This window comes from Marmota marmota, unplaced genomic scaffold, assembly GCF_001458135.2.
Source record: "Marmota marmota marmota unplaced genomic scaffold, marMar, whole genome shotgun sequence".
Classification (NCBI taxonomy): domain Eukaryota; kingdom Metazoa; phylum Chordata; class Mammalia; order Rodentia; family Sciuridae; genus Marmota; species Marmota marmota.
Genome location: NW_026000051.1, coordinates 4,370,377 through 4,387,584, shown reverse-complemented (window position 1 = coordinate 4,387,584; position 17,208 = coordinate 4,370,377). Strand labels below are relative to the sequence as shown.

Genomic DNA, 17,208 nt, shown 5'->3' with positions numbered 1-17,208 from the left:
TTCAATTTCCCAGTTAAACCGAAAGGAAAGGAAAAAAAAGTTTTAGACTGTGGGTTTCTTTTTTTTTTTTTTTTTTTTTTTTTTTTTAGTATTCCAAAACTATTACTTTGATATTTGCCCATTCACAGCTGGTCTACTTCATGAGGATGGATACCATGACTTGTCAACACAAAATGCCACTGTAGTCTGATTGCAGGGTATGGGGTGTGATAGTTCTGTCTTCTCAGCCTTATTAAATTGCTCAGCTCTGATTTTGTTGTACATTCTTCATTTTGGATTAACTAAGACATTTTAATATCTTAAAGCTGTTATATATTTTAAATCTCTTCTTGTACTTTGTATAATTTTTCTTCTTGTATAGTATGTACTATGTGGCTCCTGGCATTTATATATTTATAATAGGTTTTACTCTTTACTTTTTTAATACTTTTATTTATTTTTATGTGGTGTTGAGGATCGAACCCGGGGCCTCACACATGCTAGGCGAGTGCTGTACTGCTGAGCCACAACCCAGCCCCTAGATTTTACTTTCTTGATTATTAAAGTGGCCCTGATAGTCTAAATATGTCATAGTTTTTAAAAATGACTCTCTTCATTCCATTTAACTCATTTCTGCGTAGGATGGATTGGAAAGGCAGGTAAAACTGGAGGTCAGGAGACTAGCGATAATCTGGAAAATGATGCTGGCTTACAAGGCAGTGACAGTGAGACGGAAGGATGGCCAGGTTTCTGGCATGACCAGGCAATGAAAGAAGGTCCCATCCCCAAACTGAGAATAGACAAGGAAAAGTAGTTAAAGGTGTGAGATTCCTGTGCAACCTGGGCCAGGATAGTTGCTGCCTGTTTTCCTATGGGACAAAACACCTGCACCTAGACATCTTGTGGCCACCTTAAATCCTGTGGGCCCTGAACAAACTAGTTAATTTGCTCACAAGCTACTTTGGTCCGTGTTTCTTCTCTTTCTAGTTTCCCAATCTTTGACTTCTCCTAGATCTTCTCCCACACCATTTCCTTGCCACGCATCTAGTCCCTCTATTTGAGCAGAACCCTCTCTCAACTTGATGTTGACAGCTGTAGTTCCTAACCTCTCATTTCCATCTTAAGGTGCATCTTGACTTCTACTGGCTCCCTATTGACTATAGGATAAAACTGCCATGTCTGTCAGGTCATTTCAAACTTTTAATTAAGCACCACCACCACCACCACCACCTGTTGCTTCTCAACACACAAGGACCTTCTCAGCACGGGGCGTTTGCTCCTGGTGCTCCCCCTGCCCTGACTAGCCTTCTCTTACCCCAGCTTGATGTGGCCTTCTATAGATCTCCTTGATTGTCTTTCATCTCCTCTTCGTGCAACCAGTTCCCCTTTTATTCTTTTGACCACATAGAAGCCTGGCTCTCCTACTGTGCTGGGTAATATCTGAATTCACAGGAATGTTTGTTCAAAGTTCTGAGAATTCAGCTCTCATATTTCCTTGATAATTTACACCTGATTATTCACTATTATGAATGCACATTTTACTTTCATTTTTTTCTGTATTGTCTCTTCCTGGAACCTATATTTTTGTGTGTAATTTCTTCTAATACACTTGTTAACTTTTCATATATAAAAAAATCTATCAAGATGATAATTTGTATGGAGACAGTAGGGTTTTTGTTTTGTGTGCCAGAAGCCATTACAGTGTTAGGCAGATGATAGGTACACTTTCAGACTCTTTTCCAGCCTCCGTGCCCACCCCCCTTACCGTCTTTTGCCTCCACTCAAGATCCAAAGGCCACCAGTAAGAAGGAATTTGCTTTTTGTTTCAGGATCCACAGCTCTAGTAGTGTTTTACCAGGGATGGAGACACACATTCCCTGCTGGGGAACAGGTTCAAGGGGGAAAGGGAAACCAGCAAAGTCCAGAAACCTGGTCCTGCTGGCCAAAGAAACCACTTCTTTTGAGAGAATCAGCTCAATTTTTTTTAATAGTACCAGGGATTGAACCCAGGGGGCACTTAACCACTGAGCTGCATGCCCAGCCTTGTTGCTCTGTTGTACATGGAAACAACCCAAAGCCTCACACATGCTAAGCAAGAGTTCTACCACTGAGCTACAACCCCAGCCCCCCCCCCCCAGCCTTTTAAAATATTTTATTTAGAGACAAGAGTCTTGAACTTACAATCCTCCTGAGGCAGGTGCCTCAGCCTCCTGAGCCACTGGGATTACAGGTACGCACTGTTCTGGAAAGTTGTGGCACTTTTCTTCTCAGTGTATAGAGGCCTGTAGGCCCNTATGAGTGCACTGAGTGTGGGAAGGCCTTCAGCCAGAGCTCCTCGCTTATTCAGCACCAGAGGATTCACACTGGAGAGAGACCCTACAAATGCACTGAATGTGGGCGAGCTTTCAGCCAGAATGCAAACCTCACCAAACACCAGCGCACTCACACCGGAGAAAAGCCCTACAAGTGTAGTCAGTGTGAGAAAGCCTTCAGCGACTGTTCAGCCCTTGTTCAGCATCAGCGAATCCACACTGGAGAGAAACCCTATGAATGCAGTGACTGTGGAAAGGCCTTCCGCCACAGTGCAAACCTCACCAATCACCAGAGGACTCACACTGGGGAGAGGCCCTATGAGTGCAGCGAGTGTGGAAAGGCCTTCAGCTACTGTGCAGCTTTTATTCAGCACCAGAGGATCCACACAGGAGAGAAGCCTTACAAGTGTGCTGCATGTGGGAAGTCCTTCAGCCAGAGTGCAAACCTCACCAACCACCAGAGGATTCACACTGGAGAGAAACCCTACAAGTGCAGTGAGTGTGGAAAGGCCTTTAGCCAAAGTACAAATCTTATAATCCACCAGAAGACCCACACTGGAGAGAAACCATATAAATGCAATCAGTGTGGGAAACTCTTCAGTGAGAGCTCAGCCCTTATTCGACATCACATAATTCACACCGGAGAAAAACCATATGAGTGCAGTAAGTGTGGAAAAGCATTTAACCAGAGTTCATCCCTTAGTCAACATCAGAGAATTCACAGTGGTGTAAAGCCCTATGAATGCAGTGTGTGCAGGAAGGCCTTCAGGTGTAGCTCAGCTTTTGTCAGACACCAGAGACTCCATGTTGCAGAGTAACTGGGACCAATGGTCAAGGGAACCCCAGATGCTCCCAACTCAACTCAGCATCCAAGTCAGGTGCATAGGTGAGCTCAGATAAATACTATTTGTCAATTTAAGCATCTGGAGACATCGCGCACTTTAATCTGTAGCCCAGAGAAGAGACACAGAAACACCCTGAATATCCAATTCTTACGTGTTGTAAGTAAAAGCTTAAGCTCAAGAGCTTGCTAACAATTCCAGTCTTTAGTAAGCATCAAGAATCTAAAGCACTCACAGCCTGGGGGCACTCGCCTATAATCCCAGTTGCCCAGGAGGCTGAGGCAGGAGGATCCTGTGGTTAAAGCTAACCTCAGCAACAGTGAGGCACTCAACAACTCCGCCAGACCCTATATCAAAACTATAAATAGGGCTTAGTATGTGGCTCACTGGTTGAGTACACTTGTTCATTCCCCAGCACCCAAAATAAAACACCCAATAGTCCAAATTCTTTCAGGCAATTTGATTGGCAAAATGAACAAATCAATGAAAAACTTGTTTTCTTCTCTCAAAGTATTTTTGGCAATGCTCATTTCTTCTGGAAATAGAATGGCTGCAAAAGAACCAAGAAGTATTGGCCAGATACCAAGACCTATCCAGTTTAGGGTAGCAAATGTGGATGAGGAAAGGGATTCCGGTATCAACCATCCCGTACCAAACAGGGAGAATTACTTCCTAATGCTGAAAGATAGGCCCAGAATCCACCTAATAATTGTTGCAGAGCTTGTCACTGGGGAAGAGGAAGCAGCCATGATATCCTTCTGGTGAACTCCCACACATAAAGGCATATCCCACTCTATGGGGACCAGAACAGGAAGGGGCCAATCAAGGATCTGAGCAACACTCATCTGGAGGTCAGTCATGAGCTGCAATAAGGCTCATTATTGACAGAAATGTTCCCTTTAGGAGATGCAGACTTTCATACCAACTTTTCTCCCTTGCACTCTGACTTGAGTCCTAACAACCTTGACAATGTCATCCTCAGACCCCAACTATTCTGCGCTTGGTTTTTGGCGAGCCAAGCATGACTTTTCATTACCAGCCTGCTGCCAGACTGCACAACTTGGGTTCAGCTTGTTTCTCAGGGGGCATGGTACACATGTGCTGCCTTCTAGGCCATGAGAATGCTGCTTTCCCTCAAAGTTCAGGCAGTCCTTTCCACTGGAGGCAGCTATCCAAGATAGGGTGAAATGACCCATAGAGAAAAATCAAGTCCTTGGAGCAATTATTTCCAAACCTCATTTGTTGGTGCCTAGAAAAAGCTGCCTAGCTGCAGTTTGTCCCAGTGTCGAGTGTTAGGTTAAGGGGATGATAGGCGCTCATTCAAGGACGCAGCCCACTGGTTGTCAGATGATCCTTTATTAAAATATTCTCCCATGTACTTAACTGTGGAAAAGAAATTTTCCCATGTACTTCTTAACTCTGTGGGAAAGAAAATAGAAGCTCTATCAGTGAAAGGGGAGGTAAAAGACCCTCCCTTAGCCCTACACTAATACCTTCATGAACACATTAGCCGCTCCCCCTCCAGCTTTCACCCCTCTATTATAACCAAGTGAAATGGATGCAGAAATCACTTACAGCTGGACACTCCACTGCACCACTATTGATGTCATCTATGATGTCATGAGGGTGGCGGCCATCAACATTACAACCCACAGACTGGGCAGTCCCCAGAATCTCCTTAATGGTTCCTACAATTAGGAAAAATGTGTTTGGCTATGTGTATAACTCAGTAGTAGAGATCTTGCCTAGAATGCACGAGGTCCTGTGTTCAATCCCCACTACAGCAAAAAACAGGAAATCCCCAACCCATTTCTATAGTACAAGACTTGGAACTTCATAAACCTTAAATATAGAGTCTCTACTGGATCTCTAAATGCTCAGCTCAGGACCTAAGCAGTTTCTTTCATCCCCAGAAAACACCATACCCCAACCTTGAAACTTATCAACTTCAGTAGCCCTTATGTACAACACCTATAACACCTTAATGAGTACTTATTTGGGCTGCCCATATACTAAAATTTGAACAGAGATTAATTAGCACAGCCTTTTCACAAAAATGACATGCAGATTTGTGAAGCATTCCAAATTTAAGGGAAAGGAATGCAGTGTTCACCTTTGCTCAACAGACTTCCTTCAATACACAAAACCTTAAATTGAGCAAAGCTATCATTAAGTGATATTTGTTGTATAGGTGTCCTAAATGCAGGATGGCAGAACATGAGTTAAGTGCCCTCAAAGTGGCAAGAATGCTAACCACTCACTGAAAACATTCAAATTTATGAGATACATGTTGTCTTGCTCTTACCAGAAAGTTCTCTAGCTAAAGATCGGTGACGCATCTGTCGGGCAATGTTGACAATTTCATCAAAAGTGATATTTCCACTGTGTTTAACTGCAGGAAGAAAAAAAAAAAGCTTTGTGACAGTCTGAGGCCAAAGGGACTGTATGTCCTCCACTATTTGCAGGCTGTTCCCATGCTTTCGGCACAGAGTCATCCACATGAAGAATAACCCTGTTTCCTTAGCTGGGGTTTACTGTCAGCTCACCACTGGACTGCACCAGCCCACAAACTGGTCAGGTGCAGTGGCGGGTGGCTAAAGACAAAACCAAGTCTTCACCAATCTGCCATGGACAGACTTCCTGTTAAGGGATTAAAAGCATAGCTAAAATCATTGGTTAAGTGTCCAGTGCATCAGCCAGCCACATGTTCTCAGATGCCTAAACCCAAGGGACCTTCCCCACTGGGGAAAGCAAATCTAGTACTTTTTGGTACTGCCTGGCTCTCACAATGCTGACCAAATCATCAGTCCCCACACCAACCCTGGTTTCATTTTCAGAAAAAACATTAGGTATATAACATAAAAAACTGCAAACTAATGTACAGCCAACTTACTGTTTTTCTGTTTCTTTCTGTCTCTTGGTGGCTCCTTGAGGGCTTTTATGATCAGGGCAGAGGCAGAAGGTACCACTTCAATCTGCAGAAGAGATTCTTGATGTAAACAAACCCTACCCCACCTCCAAAGAGTACTACCACTGTATGACAACCAACATTGCCCTCAAGAGACCATGGGCCAGACACTAGGTTCCTGTACGTATAAGTTATACATGTATGTATGATTCATATGTATTAAAACACATTCCTGTGTGGGAAATGTTATGTGATTTACCCAGTGTCACATGGGTTGAATCTGGGCCCAAAGTCTTTCTTTGCCTTATTGTCCATGCTTTTAACAAAGTCTTCCCACAAGGACCAAAATTGGTCCAATGGTGAAAACCCTCCTATCCAGGATTCCGGGGGGTTGTTACCTCTACCCTCCTTCAAACCAAGCACAAGAAGTAAATACCTGGGCTTGTCTGTTCTGAATAGTCAGTTTCACTGTAATCCTCAGACCCTTCCAATCACCAGTTGCTTTGGCAATGTCATCACCAACCTTTTTGGGAGACTGTAGAAATAAAAGTATATAATCAAACTGTGCTCAAAGCTGAACCACAGCCCTAAAACCTGCCCAGTACTACTCTCCTGCCAACACCAAAGTTTCCATATCTAGGGACCCATTTTCTTTTTGGTACTGGGGATTTAAACCTGGGGCGCTTTAGTGTGAATTATGCCCCCCAGTCCTTTTAGAGACAGGAACTCGCTAAATTGCTGAGGCTGGTCTCAAACTTGAGATCCTCCTGCCTCAGGCTCCAGAGTAGCTTGTGATTACAGACAGGCCTGTGCCATCATGGCTGGCTACCTAAGCAGCTTTAATTAATACTAGGTTCCAATGCCTGGCCATGATGAGGGTGAGGATCACTGAATTCGCTACTTAGTTTGCCTAAATGGGATGGTTGTCCCATAAGTGCCGGCTGAGCAAAGAGCCAAGGAAGTTTAACAAGACACTAGTTAAAATGAAGGGGGAAAAGTGTTTGGTGCAAGGGATCTGTCTGAGAAATACAGACCTAATAATATTCAGAGATAGGTCAATTCAATACAAGCAAAGTATAAAACGGGGGGAGGGACAGCTCAGTTGGGAGAGTGCTTGCCTTACATGCATAAGCCTTGGGTTCAATCCCCAGCACCACACACAAAAAATAGGTACATTAAGTCATGATAACAAGGTTGAGTTGGAAATACAGCCCACTGTGTTCATCAAGAACACCCACACAATACTTACGTTCCCCTAACCACACTGCCCTATGTCACTAAGCCCTGGCTCCTAGCTCCCATCCCTCACAAACACCAAAGGCAGCAGCTGAGACACGTGGAATGTCACAATTTCAAGATATGGGTCCCATTTTTCACACATGACCTTTCTACAGTAGCTAGTTCCAGTTCAACAGCTCAGGTCTAGTCCTGTTTGCACAAACCAGGGCTTGCTCTGTCCCTCGCGGGGATGACTTACCAGACCCAGGGGGCCGATCTTGGGGGCCAGGGCAGACGTAGCGCCGACCTCGCCGCCGGTGCACCTCAGGTACACTGGGAGAAAGAAGAATTAGCGCCTCTGCGGAGCGGGCCCGAGGAACAGCCCTCATCCCGTCTTTACAGGCAGCACCACGATCCTGAGCGCGGGCTAGACAGGCACCCCTCCTCCCTCGGGCGTGGACAGCGCCGAGCCCCCGCCGCTGACACTACCAGCGGGGGGGCAGAACGCCCGGGGGCCAGCCTTACCCTAAGGCATGCGGGCTGCAAGGCCGCCAAAGGTCGTCCGCTCCTCCCTCCCCATCTACACATGGGGAAGCTGAGGCCCAGACCGGGAGAGAGACCCGTTAGGGCCACACAGCGCCAGAAGGCCCGAGAGACCAGCACGGGAAAAGCACGCGGCGCGCAGGGCCGAGGGGAGAAAGAAGGCGCCTTCGCAGCCCCGGCCGCAGCTAGGGCACGCACCAACTTTGATTTCATTGGGGTCGAACTTGGGCGGCATGGTGGAGGCGGCTGGTGTCGGATGAACCCGGATTCGGGACGACCGAAGAGAGTTGCACCTTGACCTCCTCCGAGCCGAAAGGCCGGAAACCCTGCTGCCATGCCGGATATAGGCAGGAAAACGCGGCTCTCGCGAGAACTTACGGCTCCGCCCAGTCTCTGAGTGACGCCCTTGCCGCCTTGTTGCTTGTGGGCAGGTGCGTAAGACTGACGGCTGGAGGGCCGGGTACCCGCGGTGAGCTGGGCTAGGGATTCGGAAAGGGGGTTCGGGCCACTTAGCCCAAGGTGTCAGAGAAGAGAGGGCTGTTCCTGAGATCTTGGGTCCTGCCGCTCCCATGTTTCCCTGTCATGAGGGTCACTCCTGGGTCCCTGTCACCCAATCCCAGAGCCCCGCCTCTCCCGTGAGGTGTCCTCACCCCCATTCCCAGACCCCAGTACCACGGCGATCCCAGACCCTTTCTAGCCCTTTCATGGTGTTTGCATTTTAGTAATCCAATCTATTCGGGTCCAAATCCAGTCTGACTCTTTCTGAGACTCTGCGGCTCCCAGAGTCTCAGACTTCGTCATCCTAGTCTGCATGACTTTCTGAGGTTCTGAGTTTCGGTCCCCAGTTCCTGTGTTTGCAGAAGACCACCAGCTCCGTGCTGGGTGGTCTGCTACCCCACGTCCATGACCAAGCCTTTTGAGTGATCCGCCTGCCTTCGGGTCCTCCCAAGGGACCTTCGGGGATTTCTCCATCCACAAAGCCAGGTTAGCCATTCCCAGTCCAGCCAGGGAAGGATGGGTGTGGTTCTCCCCATCTGGACCGGACTTCGGGGAGGAAACGGATGAGGGATAGACATCAGAAGCAGATTGAAAGGAGCTGATTTGGGATGGATTGGGGAGCCATATGGCATTGGGAAGGAGGTCAGGAGGGCTGGACATCCTCTAGAGGGTGAGGGGTAGCCGGTCATCAGGGAGCAAAAGAGTAAGTGCTGGTCATTTGGGAGGATTGGAGAAGGGCTGTTTTTAGATCATTTCTCATTCCTATAGGCAGGTGGGTGACAAGAGGGCTCTGAGCTGGCTCTACAGGCCTGGCAGAGCCACTTCTGACAGCCCACGCCCAGGGATGGAGTCCTCCCTCTGAGGACCGGGTGTGTCTTCTTTGGTTGCACTGTTTCCCTTCTTCCTAGCTCTTGTAGTAGTCCCTTATTCAGTGTCACCTATACAGTGCTTTGTAGTGTCCACTTAGGGAGCGATTATACTGCCGGGTACTGTGCTGTGGGCATCACATACATTAATCATTGGGTCCTCACAGACCCCCCCCCCAAGTTAATAACATTATTACTCACACTTTACAGATGAGGACACTGAGACTCTGAGAGGTGAACCAAATTGACACAGTTGGTGGGTGGTTTGATCTTGGACTCAAACCCAGTAATATTTCATCTCAAAGGCCATGATGTGAACCATCCAGTTCCCTGGGCGATTGTTTCCTAGGCCTTGCTGTCACTTATCCAACATTGATAATTGCAGATAGGAGCAGGTTTCCAGGCTGGGTTTGCTACAGTCAGGCTGTATAACCAGATCACTGCACTTAGTGAGCATTGGTTTCCACACCATAAACAGTGCTGGGATGAGAATCAAGTAGAACAACTGTCACAACCATGAAGGTGGTAAGGTGCGTGAGGATTGTTGGATTTTTGTGTGTGTGTGTGTGTGTTGTTTTTTTTTAACTTTTTGTTACTGAGAGGATTGAACCCTAGAGGTGCTCTACCACTGAAATACATTCCCAGCCCTTTTTAGTTTTTATTTTGAGACAGAGTCTTGCTGAGTTGTCCAAGCTGGCCTTGAACTTGCAATTCTCCTACCTCAGACTCCTGAGTTGCTGGGAATACAGGTGTGTGCCACCATGCCCAGCTCCGAGGATTGCTTTTTAACTTTTACTTAACTCACGGATCTCTTTGGTTATGATGTAGTTGAGCTCCCCAAGTCATGGCTGATTTAGTTGGGTGTTGCTGATGCTACTCTGAGGCCCAGAGGAACCTGAGGAAACTCCCCTAAGGCAGAGGGGAGAGGGGATCCAGAATGGAGAAGGACCAGCATCTCACAGTGGGTCAGTGGCAAACGAAGGCCTGAACCCAGGTGACCTGGCCTGCCTTTGTGCTCTTTTCACCCCATCCTGCTCCTTATTTTTCCATCCAAAGTATTGAGCTGTACTGTGTAGGCTAGGAGTACTGATGACTAAGGGAGACACAGCCCTGCCTGCCTAGAGCTTACAGTCCAGCAGCCAACTGCAAACTCTGTTACTCTGCCGCCTGTCCTGAGAGTCAGGGGCTATAACGAATTCCCCAGGCCCTGACTTGTCTTCTACGACCAGTGTCCTAAAGATTTCCCTGGGAAAAAGGAAAGATGCCACTCTTCTTCCGGAAGCGGAAACCCAGCGAGGAAGCGAGGAAACGCCTAGAGTACCAGATGTGCCTGGTGAGGGAAAGCGGGTTTCCTCCAACTCCTTCTCAGCTCTTCCTCTGCCCAGTGGAATAGGGCTCTGCCTGCCCCAAGCTGCCTCCATCTTCCCTACTAACCCCTGCACTTCCCCTTGGGCTGAGCATACTCATTCCTTGTTGACTTCTCTTCCCTGCTGGACCTCAAACTCCGGGGAAGCAGGGATCACACACAGGATGGACTGGTGGAACCAGACTGTGCTGTGTCCCTTGCAGCTCCTGAATTCTATGTTTCTTTGCCTGTTTTGTTTGCATGCTTTTTAAAAAATTCTTTTAAAAATTATTTTTTTTTCTTAGGCAAAAGAAGCTGGGGCAGATGACATTCTTGACATCTCTAAATGTGAGCTCTCAGAGGTAAACTGAGGGTAGTGTAAGGGATGTGGATTTGATTTATATTGTGTTCTTTTATTGCATGTTCCCCAGGAAAGACAGATTTGGAAGAGGGCTTAAAAACAAAAACAAGGGGCTGGGGATGTGGCTCAAGCGGTAGCGCGCTCGCCTGGCATGCGTGCGGCCCGGGTTCGATCCTCAGCACCACATACCAACAAAGATGTTGTGTCTGCCGAAAACTAATAAATAAATATTAAAATTTAAAAAACAAACAAACAAACAAACAAAAACAGAAGTACTAGTCAAGAGATCTTTCCTTAGATTCCATTCTTGTCCAAAAGAATTGAGATGATCCTTTGGACATAACAGTCAAGAACTCTAGTTAGAAAATGTACCCACAGAGTCCTCAAATGTTGGAAAAGTCAGGATTCTTCAAAAAAGACAGGGTTCCTGATGGGAACTGGATGGGCAAGATAGGACAAGGCCCCTCCTGCCCACCGATTGGGGCAGGACTGACCTCATCCCCAGCATTCTTCTTCCCCAGCCCTTCCCTGGTGGACTGCTCTTCTCAGCAGATTTTGTCATGCTCCCCTCTGCCTGCCTCTCCCTCAAGTCAATGCCCTACAGAGAACAAATGAAAACTTGGCAGGAGGGGAGGCTCTTACTCTTCTTTATCTTGTCTTAGATCCCATTTGGGGCTTTTGCAACATGCAAAGTTCTACAGAAGAAGGTGAGCGGATTCTTTATTTTCAGAGAATTGCTTACTACATGTTTGCTTGTCTGAAAGCATGTGGGATTTTAGGTGCTATCTTCCTTACCCAGACAGGTGCAGAAGATACCTTCTCTCTGGCTCTCACCCTGTTGGTCTGCGGCAGGGGTCACAGTTAGGAGAGCAGGCTTCAGGGTTGGATAGCCCTGGGGGTCTTGTGGCTCTGCCTTCACTAGCTCTATGACTTTTGTAACTTCCTTAAACTCTTACATCTCAACTTCTTCATCTGTGAAATGAGGGTATTCATAGTTCTACTCTCCCAGAGATATTGTGAGAATTGAAGGAATAGTAGGTAGAGGGATATAATTCCTGTCACATACTAAACACTTATTAACCCCAATGATAATAACAACAGAAACTGCACCCATTTTGCTCTGGCCATACAAGGGAGTTTAGGAGGGGAATGAATGATTTTTCAGAAGTGCAGTGCAGCTTTAGCAAATTTGGGTGCAGGGGGCACATCTCTAATGAACTAAGTGAAAAGTGTTCCCTCCCAAGAGCGTCATGAGCTCCGTGTCCCTGGAAGTATTCAACCAGCAGTCAATGCCCGACACAAATAGCAACATATGACAGGCCACACACTCACTGGGTGCCCATCCTGGGCTGAGGACTTTTTATCATCACAGCAGTCCTCTGAGGAAAGTACTTTATTATTCTCTGTTTTCCAGGAAGACACTGAAGCTGAGAAAGGTTAAAATCAGGACAGCTGATCCCTTCTCAGAATTAGACCTCTAAATTCCAGATCTTAACGCCATATGATTCCACATTCAGAAATCCCATGACACTAACAGCATTCCCATTGCATGTCTGGGCAAGCAGAGATACCCAGGGGACAGCAGGGCTGCTGGGCATCTTGTGCCACACTCCACTTGCCTTTGGCTTTCCCCTGCTGCTCTTTCCTGCCTGACTCTTCCTCCACTCTTTGCCTCACAGGTGTTGATTGTGCACACGAACCACCTCACTTCCCTGCTTCCCAAATCCTGCAGCCTCCTGAGCCTCGCAACCATCAAGGTACTGGGGCCCCCTCCAGTGTCATAGACTCTATATCGTGTTCCAGGTAGCAGTTGGATTTCTGTTAAAGGTTATGCCATATGGTTTTGTTGCTATTGTTGTTTTGGTGGTACTGGGGATTGAACCCCCAGGAGCACTCTACCACTGAGCTACATCCCCAGCCCTTTTTATTTTATTTTGAGATAGGGTCTTGCTAAGTTGCTAAGGCTGTTCTTGAACTTGCAATCTTCTTGCCTCAGGCTCCTGAGTCACTGGGATTACAGGCATGCACCACCACCCCTGGCTCCAGATGGTCCTAATATAATAAATGGTCAATCTGTGATTTGATCAGCCTGCTTTACTGGGCACTTCTGTGCGCTGTCCAGCAGGTAGAGTGACAAAGATAGCCAAACTAGGTGGTTTACATGCTAAGTAAAAAACTAAATCCTAGATTTGTTGCAAGTAAATTAGCAGACAGTGTGGAAACAGATGGCCTCAAATAAGACAGAGGGACATCCAGGGCATTGTATGATCAACATGTGAAAATCCCTCCTAACTGTGGGCCCCTCCTGGACAGGGGCTGGGGCGTCATCACAGCATTTGCAAGATATCACCCAGGATTGTTCTGCATGAATGTGAACTTGTGAGAGTTAGTGTACACACTGAGAGAAGACTGGCATCTCAGACATCAAGTGTTCTTCACGGTCCGCTCTGGGTTGCAGACTGGGGATAGTTTTTACACTTCTTTTTTGTTTTGATCCAGCATGTTTTTTGTTATTGTTGTTGTTTTGTGTGTGTGTGTGTGTATGTTTTATGGTGCTGGGGATTAAACCCAAGGCCAAGCATGTGCTCTACTGCTCAGCTCCTTCCCCAGTTGATGAATTATTTTGTATTCAGAAAAAAAGAGAACATTTAATCCTGATGATTAAATGTGATTCCAGCAACTCAGGAGGTTGAGGCAGGAAGATCGCAAGTTCAAGACCAGTTTGGGCAAATTAGTAAGCCCCTGTCTCAAAATAAAAAGTAAAAAGGGAGGGCTGGGGTTGTGGCCCAATGGTAGAGCACTTGCCTGGCATGTGTGAGGCACTGGGTTCGATTCTCAGCACCACATATAAATAAATGAATGAAATAAAGATTTTTTAAAAAAATAAGTAAAAAGGGATTGAGATGTAGCTCAGTGGTAGTGTGCCCCTAAGTTCAATCCCCAGGATAGAAAAAAAAAAAAAAGAGAGAGAGAGAGAGAGAGAGAGCGCTATAGATATTTAAAATGTATTTTAATATTTCTATTTGTAGTTTATATGTGTATATTTTATCTGCACATGTGTGTGCTGGTATATATTTATTCTTTGCCTTTTTTGCTCATTTTAATCATTAAAAAAAATTAGTAGGCCAGGCACAGTGGCACATGCCTGTAATCCTAGCAGCTCAAGAGATTCAGGCAGAAGGATCACAAGTTTAAGGCCAGCCTAGGCACTTTAGCAAGACCTTCTCTTAAAAATAAAATAAAGGGCTGAGGATATAGCTCAGTGGGTGGAGTGCACAAGACCTTGGGTTCAATCCCCACAAAAACAAAGAATAACAAAAATGAAATAAAAAGGGCTGGGTTGCAGTTCCAAGGTAGAGCACTCCTGAGTTGAATCCATAGTACTTAAAAAAAAAAAATTAGCAAATAGCAGTTAAGCAAAGAAAAGTTGGAAAAAGGGATATCATTTGTGGTAGAGGGCTTGCCTAACATGCCCAGGCCCAGGGTTCAATCCCCAGCACCACAAAAATAAAGAAAGAAAAGGGGAGAAAACATACAGTTTTGCACTCTGGAGAACCATTATCACTATTTTATTGCATATTTGGTAGGGTTTTTTCCTGTGGGAATATTTTTGATGCTATGGAATGTTTTTACTTTTTAGCCTACAGATACACATACTGTTTTATATCATATTTTTTGGCTTATCAGTAAAAATAAAAACTTGATAAATAAAGGAAGGAAATGGCATAATCATTTGAAAAAGGGAATGAGATGGGATTGCTGGATGTTGAGTGGGGGAGAGAGGGTTGGGTGCTGGTGGCTGCAACACCAGAGGCTTGAGTGGCCCCTGTCATCTAGCTTTTCTGAGCCTGGAATCCTGGGGCTTTCTCAGTGGGTGTCTGAGAGGTGTCTTCCTCTTCAGGTTCTGGATCTCCACAACAATCAGCTGGCAGCCCTTCCTGAGGACATAGGGCAGCTGGGAGCCCTGCAGGTAAGACTGTGGGAAACAGAAACCCACCTCCCATGGTGGAATGTTCTGGGTGTGCTCTTGCCAATAGAAGCAGGCTGCACTTGGTCCCGGTGCCACCCTTGCTGTCTGGGCTGTGGCTATTTTTGACACCTGCTTTTTGGGACTTCATCTTGAGCTTCCACAGCTTTTCAGGAAAAAAAAAGCACAGTCTACATCTGAAGAGCAATGGCTGCGCACTCCCACCGCTGCCTTGGCAGAAGCAGCCTTGCACTGATGGAGCAATCACTCTGTGCCAGTGCTGAGATAACTCCGCCCCTGGCATTACCTGCCAGTGTTAGCTCTACAGAGGAAGAAGTGGCTTCCATTGCACTGAGGCTGAAAATCTCTCTTTACCACACCAGAAGATCCCAAATAGGCTGGGAGTGCAGTTCAGTGGTAGAGTTCCTGCTTAGCAGGTGCAAGGCTCTGGGTTCCATCTCCAGCACTGCAGAAAGAAGACCCATGCTATGGGACCCAGCTGTCCTTCTAGTCTCCTCTCCTTTTCTTCCTCCCTTTGCTTGCTGAAATCACCTCCTAATACCCTCTATTCTCTGTCCCCACCCCAGCAGGACCTCTCCTTCTGCTGAAGTGGTCCTTCCTGGGGCTGTCTGTGGGGCCTTCCTTCACCTATTAGCCCAATGTCCTGAATCCTCCCCAGCCTCCTAAGTGCATCCCCTTAGTCCTCTCTGTTCCCACCCTACTTATCTCCCCAAAGGCACTCTATAATTGCAGTCTATAATCATAATTATGTATTCAGGCCTCACCTGTGGAATGTGATTTCTCTGAATGCTGCCCCTTTGCCTAGCTCACCGCCTGGCACATGGAAAACACCAAAGAACAGTTTCAATGAACCACCCCAACATGTGGGTGATGTCATCGCATTTTACATAAAAGAAAACAGAGGTACAGAGAGATGACTGTGTCTGTAACTTGCCCAAGTTCACATAGAGAACATGTGGCAGAGCAGTAGTGATTGTCCCCACTTTGATCCACAGTATGTACTTGGCATAGGATCTTAAGGGACCTGCATTCCTTTTTTTTTTCCTTTAATTGGAGGTTGAACCTGAGGTGCTGCACCACTGAGCTACATCCTCAGCCTTTTTGATTTTTTACCTTGAGGCATGGTCTTACTAAGTTGCCAAGCCAGCCTGGAACTTGAAATCCTCTTGCCTCAGCCTCCTGAGGTGTTGGGATTGTAGGTGCCACCATGCCCAGTGGGACTTTTTTTTTTTTAAGAGAGAGAGAGAGAGAGAGAGAGGGAGGGAGGGAGGGAGGGAGAGGGTATTTTAATATTTATTTTTTAGTTTTTTCGGCGGACACAACATCTTTGTTTGTATGTGGTGCTGAGGATCGAACCCGGGCCACACACATGCCAGGCGAGCGCGCTACCGCTTGAGCCACATCCCCAGCCCAACTTTTTTTTTTAAATATGTATGTTTTTGTAGAGTTATGCATTTTCTGTCTTGTAACTTTTGGGTACCTGACTATAAAATGCAGACCTCCTTTGATTCATCAAATATTTATCTACCACGATCTTTTAAATGGCCACTTAGCTTTCCATTGCATAGTTTTTAATGACTTCATAGTGTGGCATCCTGTTGGCCTCCTGACCTTGCCTCGCAGGATCCTGGAGGGAGCAGGCTTTGGAAATCCATTAAGCCCAGCTCCAACCTCAGCACCACCAGTTCTGGCCTTGAGACCTCAGCCGACCACATCACCATCTGTGGCTCAGTTCCCTTTCCTCAACACTGTGCTGCCTCACCCAGCCTGACTCTGATAGCCCTCCTTCCTGCCTCCTGCTTGGGCATTTTTGGTTAATACAAATGATGGAGCCTCAGCCAGGAGCAGGTTTTGGTCTTGGCCTTTCCTTCTGGGGCACCTGACTTCACCACTCTGAGCTTGGTTTTCCCATCTCTCTATTGGGATCATAACAATCCACACCTTCCTCACTGGACAGGCAGAAGCAGGTCAAGGCAGGTGTTTACAGTGCCCAGAGGACACCTGGCCTAAAGCAGGGGTGAGGGGACAGAGGTAGTCACTGTGTGTGTGACTTCTCATGTTATTTCTTTCTCTTTCTTAGGTATTAAATGTGGAAAGGAATCAATTGACTTATCTCCCACGCTCCATTGGGAACCTGATCCAGCTCCAGACCCTCAATGTGAAAGGTAGGGGACCAGGAAGGTTTGTCCATGTGACCCTCGGTCAGCTGTGGGCCAGCCCAGTCAGGATCCACAGGGGGCTCTGTCTGCAGCCACTGAACATGAAGATGACACTTAAACTGGACTGAGCTCCTGCTAGGTCTGTGTGTCCCTATAGTAACCAGAAGAAGGTGTCTGGAGGGTTCCCGT

At 46.7% G+C, this 17,208-nt stretch overlaps 3 protein-coding genes, 1 long non-coding RNA gene and 1 other non-coding gene across 11 annotated transcripts in view; 3 read left to right on the top strand and 2 right to left on the bottom strand.

Moving 5' to 3' along the window:
• Positions 1-251, top strand: part of LOC107152073 — a 4,186-nt gene extending 3,935 nt beyond the window's left edge. Inside the window, exon 3 of the long non-coding RNA XR_001504752.2 lies at positions 129-251. This is a non-coding gene — a long non-coding RNA (uncharacterized LOC107152073). The remainder of the gene's footprint in view (positions 1-128) is intronic.
• Positions 252-677: 426 nt separating this feature from the next.
• On the top strand, positions 678-3,643 carry Znf79 (zinc finger protein 79). The gene is made up of 2 exons (XM_015497720.2): positions 678-704; positions 2,258-3,643. The coding sequence occupies exons 1-2, from the start codon at positions 678-680 to the stop codon at positions 3,107-3,109; spliced, it is 879 nt and encodes a 292-aa protein (XP_015353206.1). The 3' UTR covers positions 3,110-3,643.
• Positions 3,644-4,470: 827 nt separating this feature from the next.
• Positions 4,471-15,056, bottom strand: Rpl12 (ribosomal protein L12). 2 transcript variants are annotated; one of them, XM_048813028.1, is made up of 9 exons: positions 15,035-15,054; positions 8,671-8,673; positions 8,001-8,104; positions 7,519-7,592; positions 6,478-6,576; positions 6,027-6,108; positions 5,439-5,525; positions 4,709-4,821; positions 4,471-4,552 (listed from the first exon to the last, which is right to left on the bottom strand). In XM_048813028.1, the coding sequence occupies exons 3-9, from the start codon at positions 8,035-8,037 to the stop codon at positions 4,547-4,549; spliced, it is 498 nt and encodes a 165-aa protein (XP_048668985.1). In that variant the 5' UTR covers positions 8,038-8,104; positions 8,671-8,673; positions 15,035-15,054; the 3' UTR covers positions 4,471-4,546. The 2 variants fall into 2 exon arrangements, with proteins under 2 accessions (XP_048668985.1, XP_048668984.1); XM_048813027.1 differs by lacking the exon at positions 8,671-8,673 and having other exon boundaries at positions 15,035-15,056.
• On the bottom strand, positions 5,598-5,724 carry LOC125619685. The gene has a single exon (XR_007351226.1). It is a non-coding gene; the product is annotated as a small nucleolar RNA SNORA65 (small nucleolar RNA).
• The window catches only part of Lrsam1 (leucine rich repeat and sterile alpha motif containing 1), a 36,827-nt gene continuing 27,759 nt past the window's right edge, over positions 8,141-17,208 (top strand). For 2 of the 6 annotated variants that reach the window (XM_015497563.2, XM_015497559.2), the window contains exons 1-8: positions 8,141-8,271; positions 8,648-8,786; positions 10,371-10,499; positions 10,817-10,873; positions 11,535-11,579; positions 12,552-12,629; positions 14,774-14,842; positions 16,941-17,025. In XM_015497563.2, coding sequence (XP_015353049.1) covers positions 10,428-10,499; positions 10,817-10,873; positions 11,535-11,579; positions 12,552-12,629; positions 14,774-14,842; positions 16,941-17,025 — 406 coding nt within the window. In that variant the 5' untranslated portion in view covers positions 8,141-8,271; positions 8,648-8,786; positions 10,371-10,427. The other 4 variants (XM_015497560.2, XM_015497561.2, XM_015497562.2 and 1 more) reach the window with 4 other exon arrangements.

Bases quoted from the DNA above. Each gene is read 5' to 3' on its own strand.
- Rpl12 (XM_048813027.1), bottom strand. The intron at 7,593-8,000 runs GTGCGTGCCCTA...TCTTTCTCCCAG, and splicing joins CCCCAATGAAATCAAAGTTG to TGTACCTGAGGTGCACCGGC. The intron at 4,822-5,438 runs GTAAGAGCAAGA...TCCTAATTGTAG, and splicing joins TTTAGCTAGAGAACTTTCTG to GAACCATTAAGGAGATTCTG.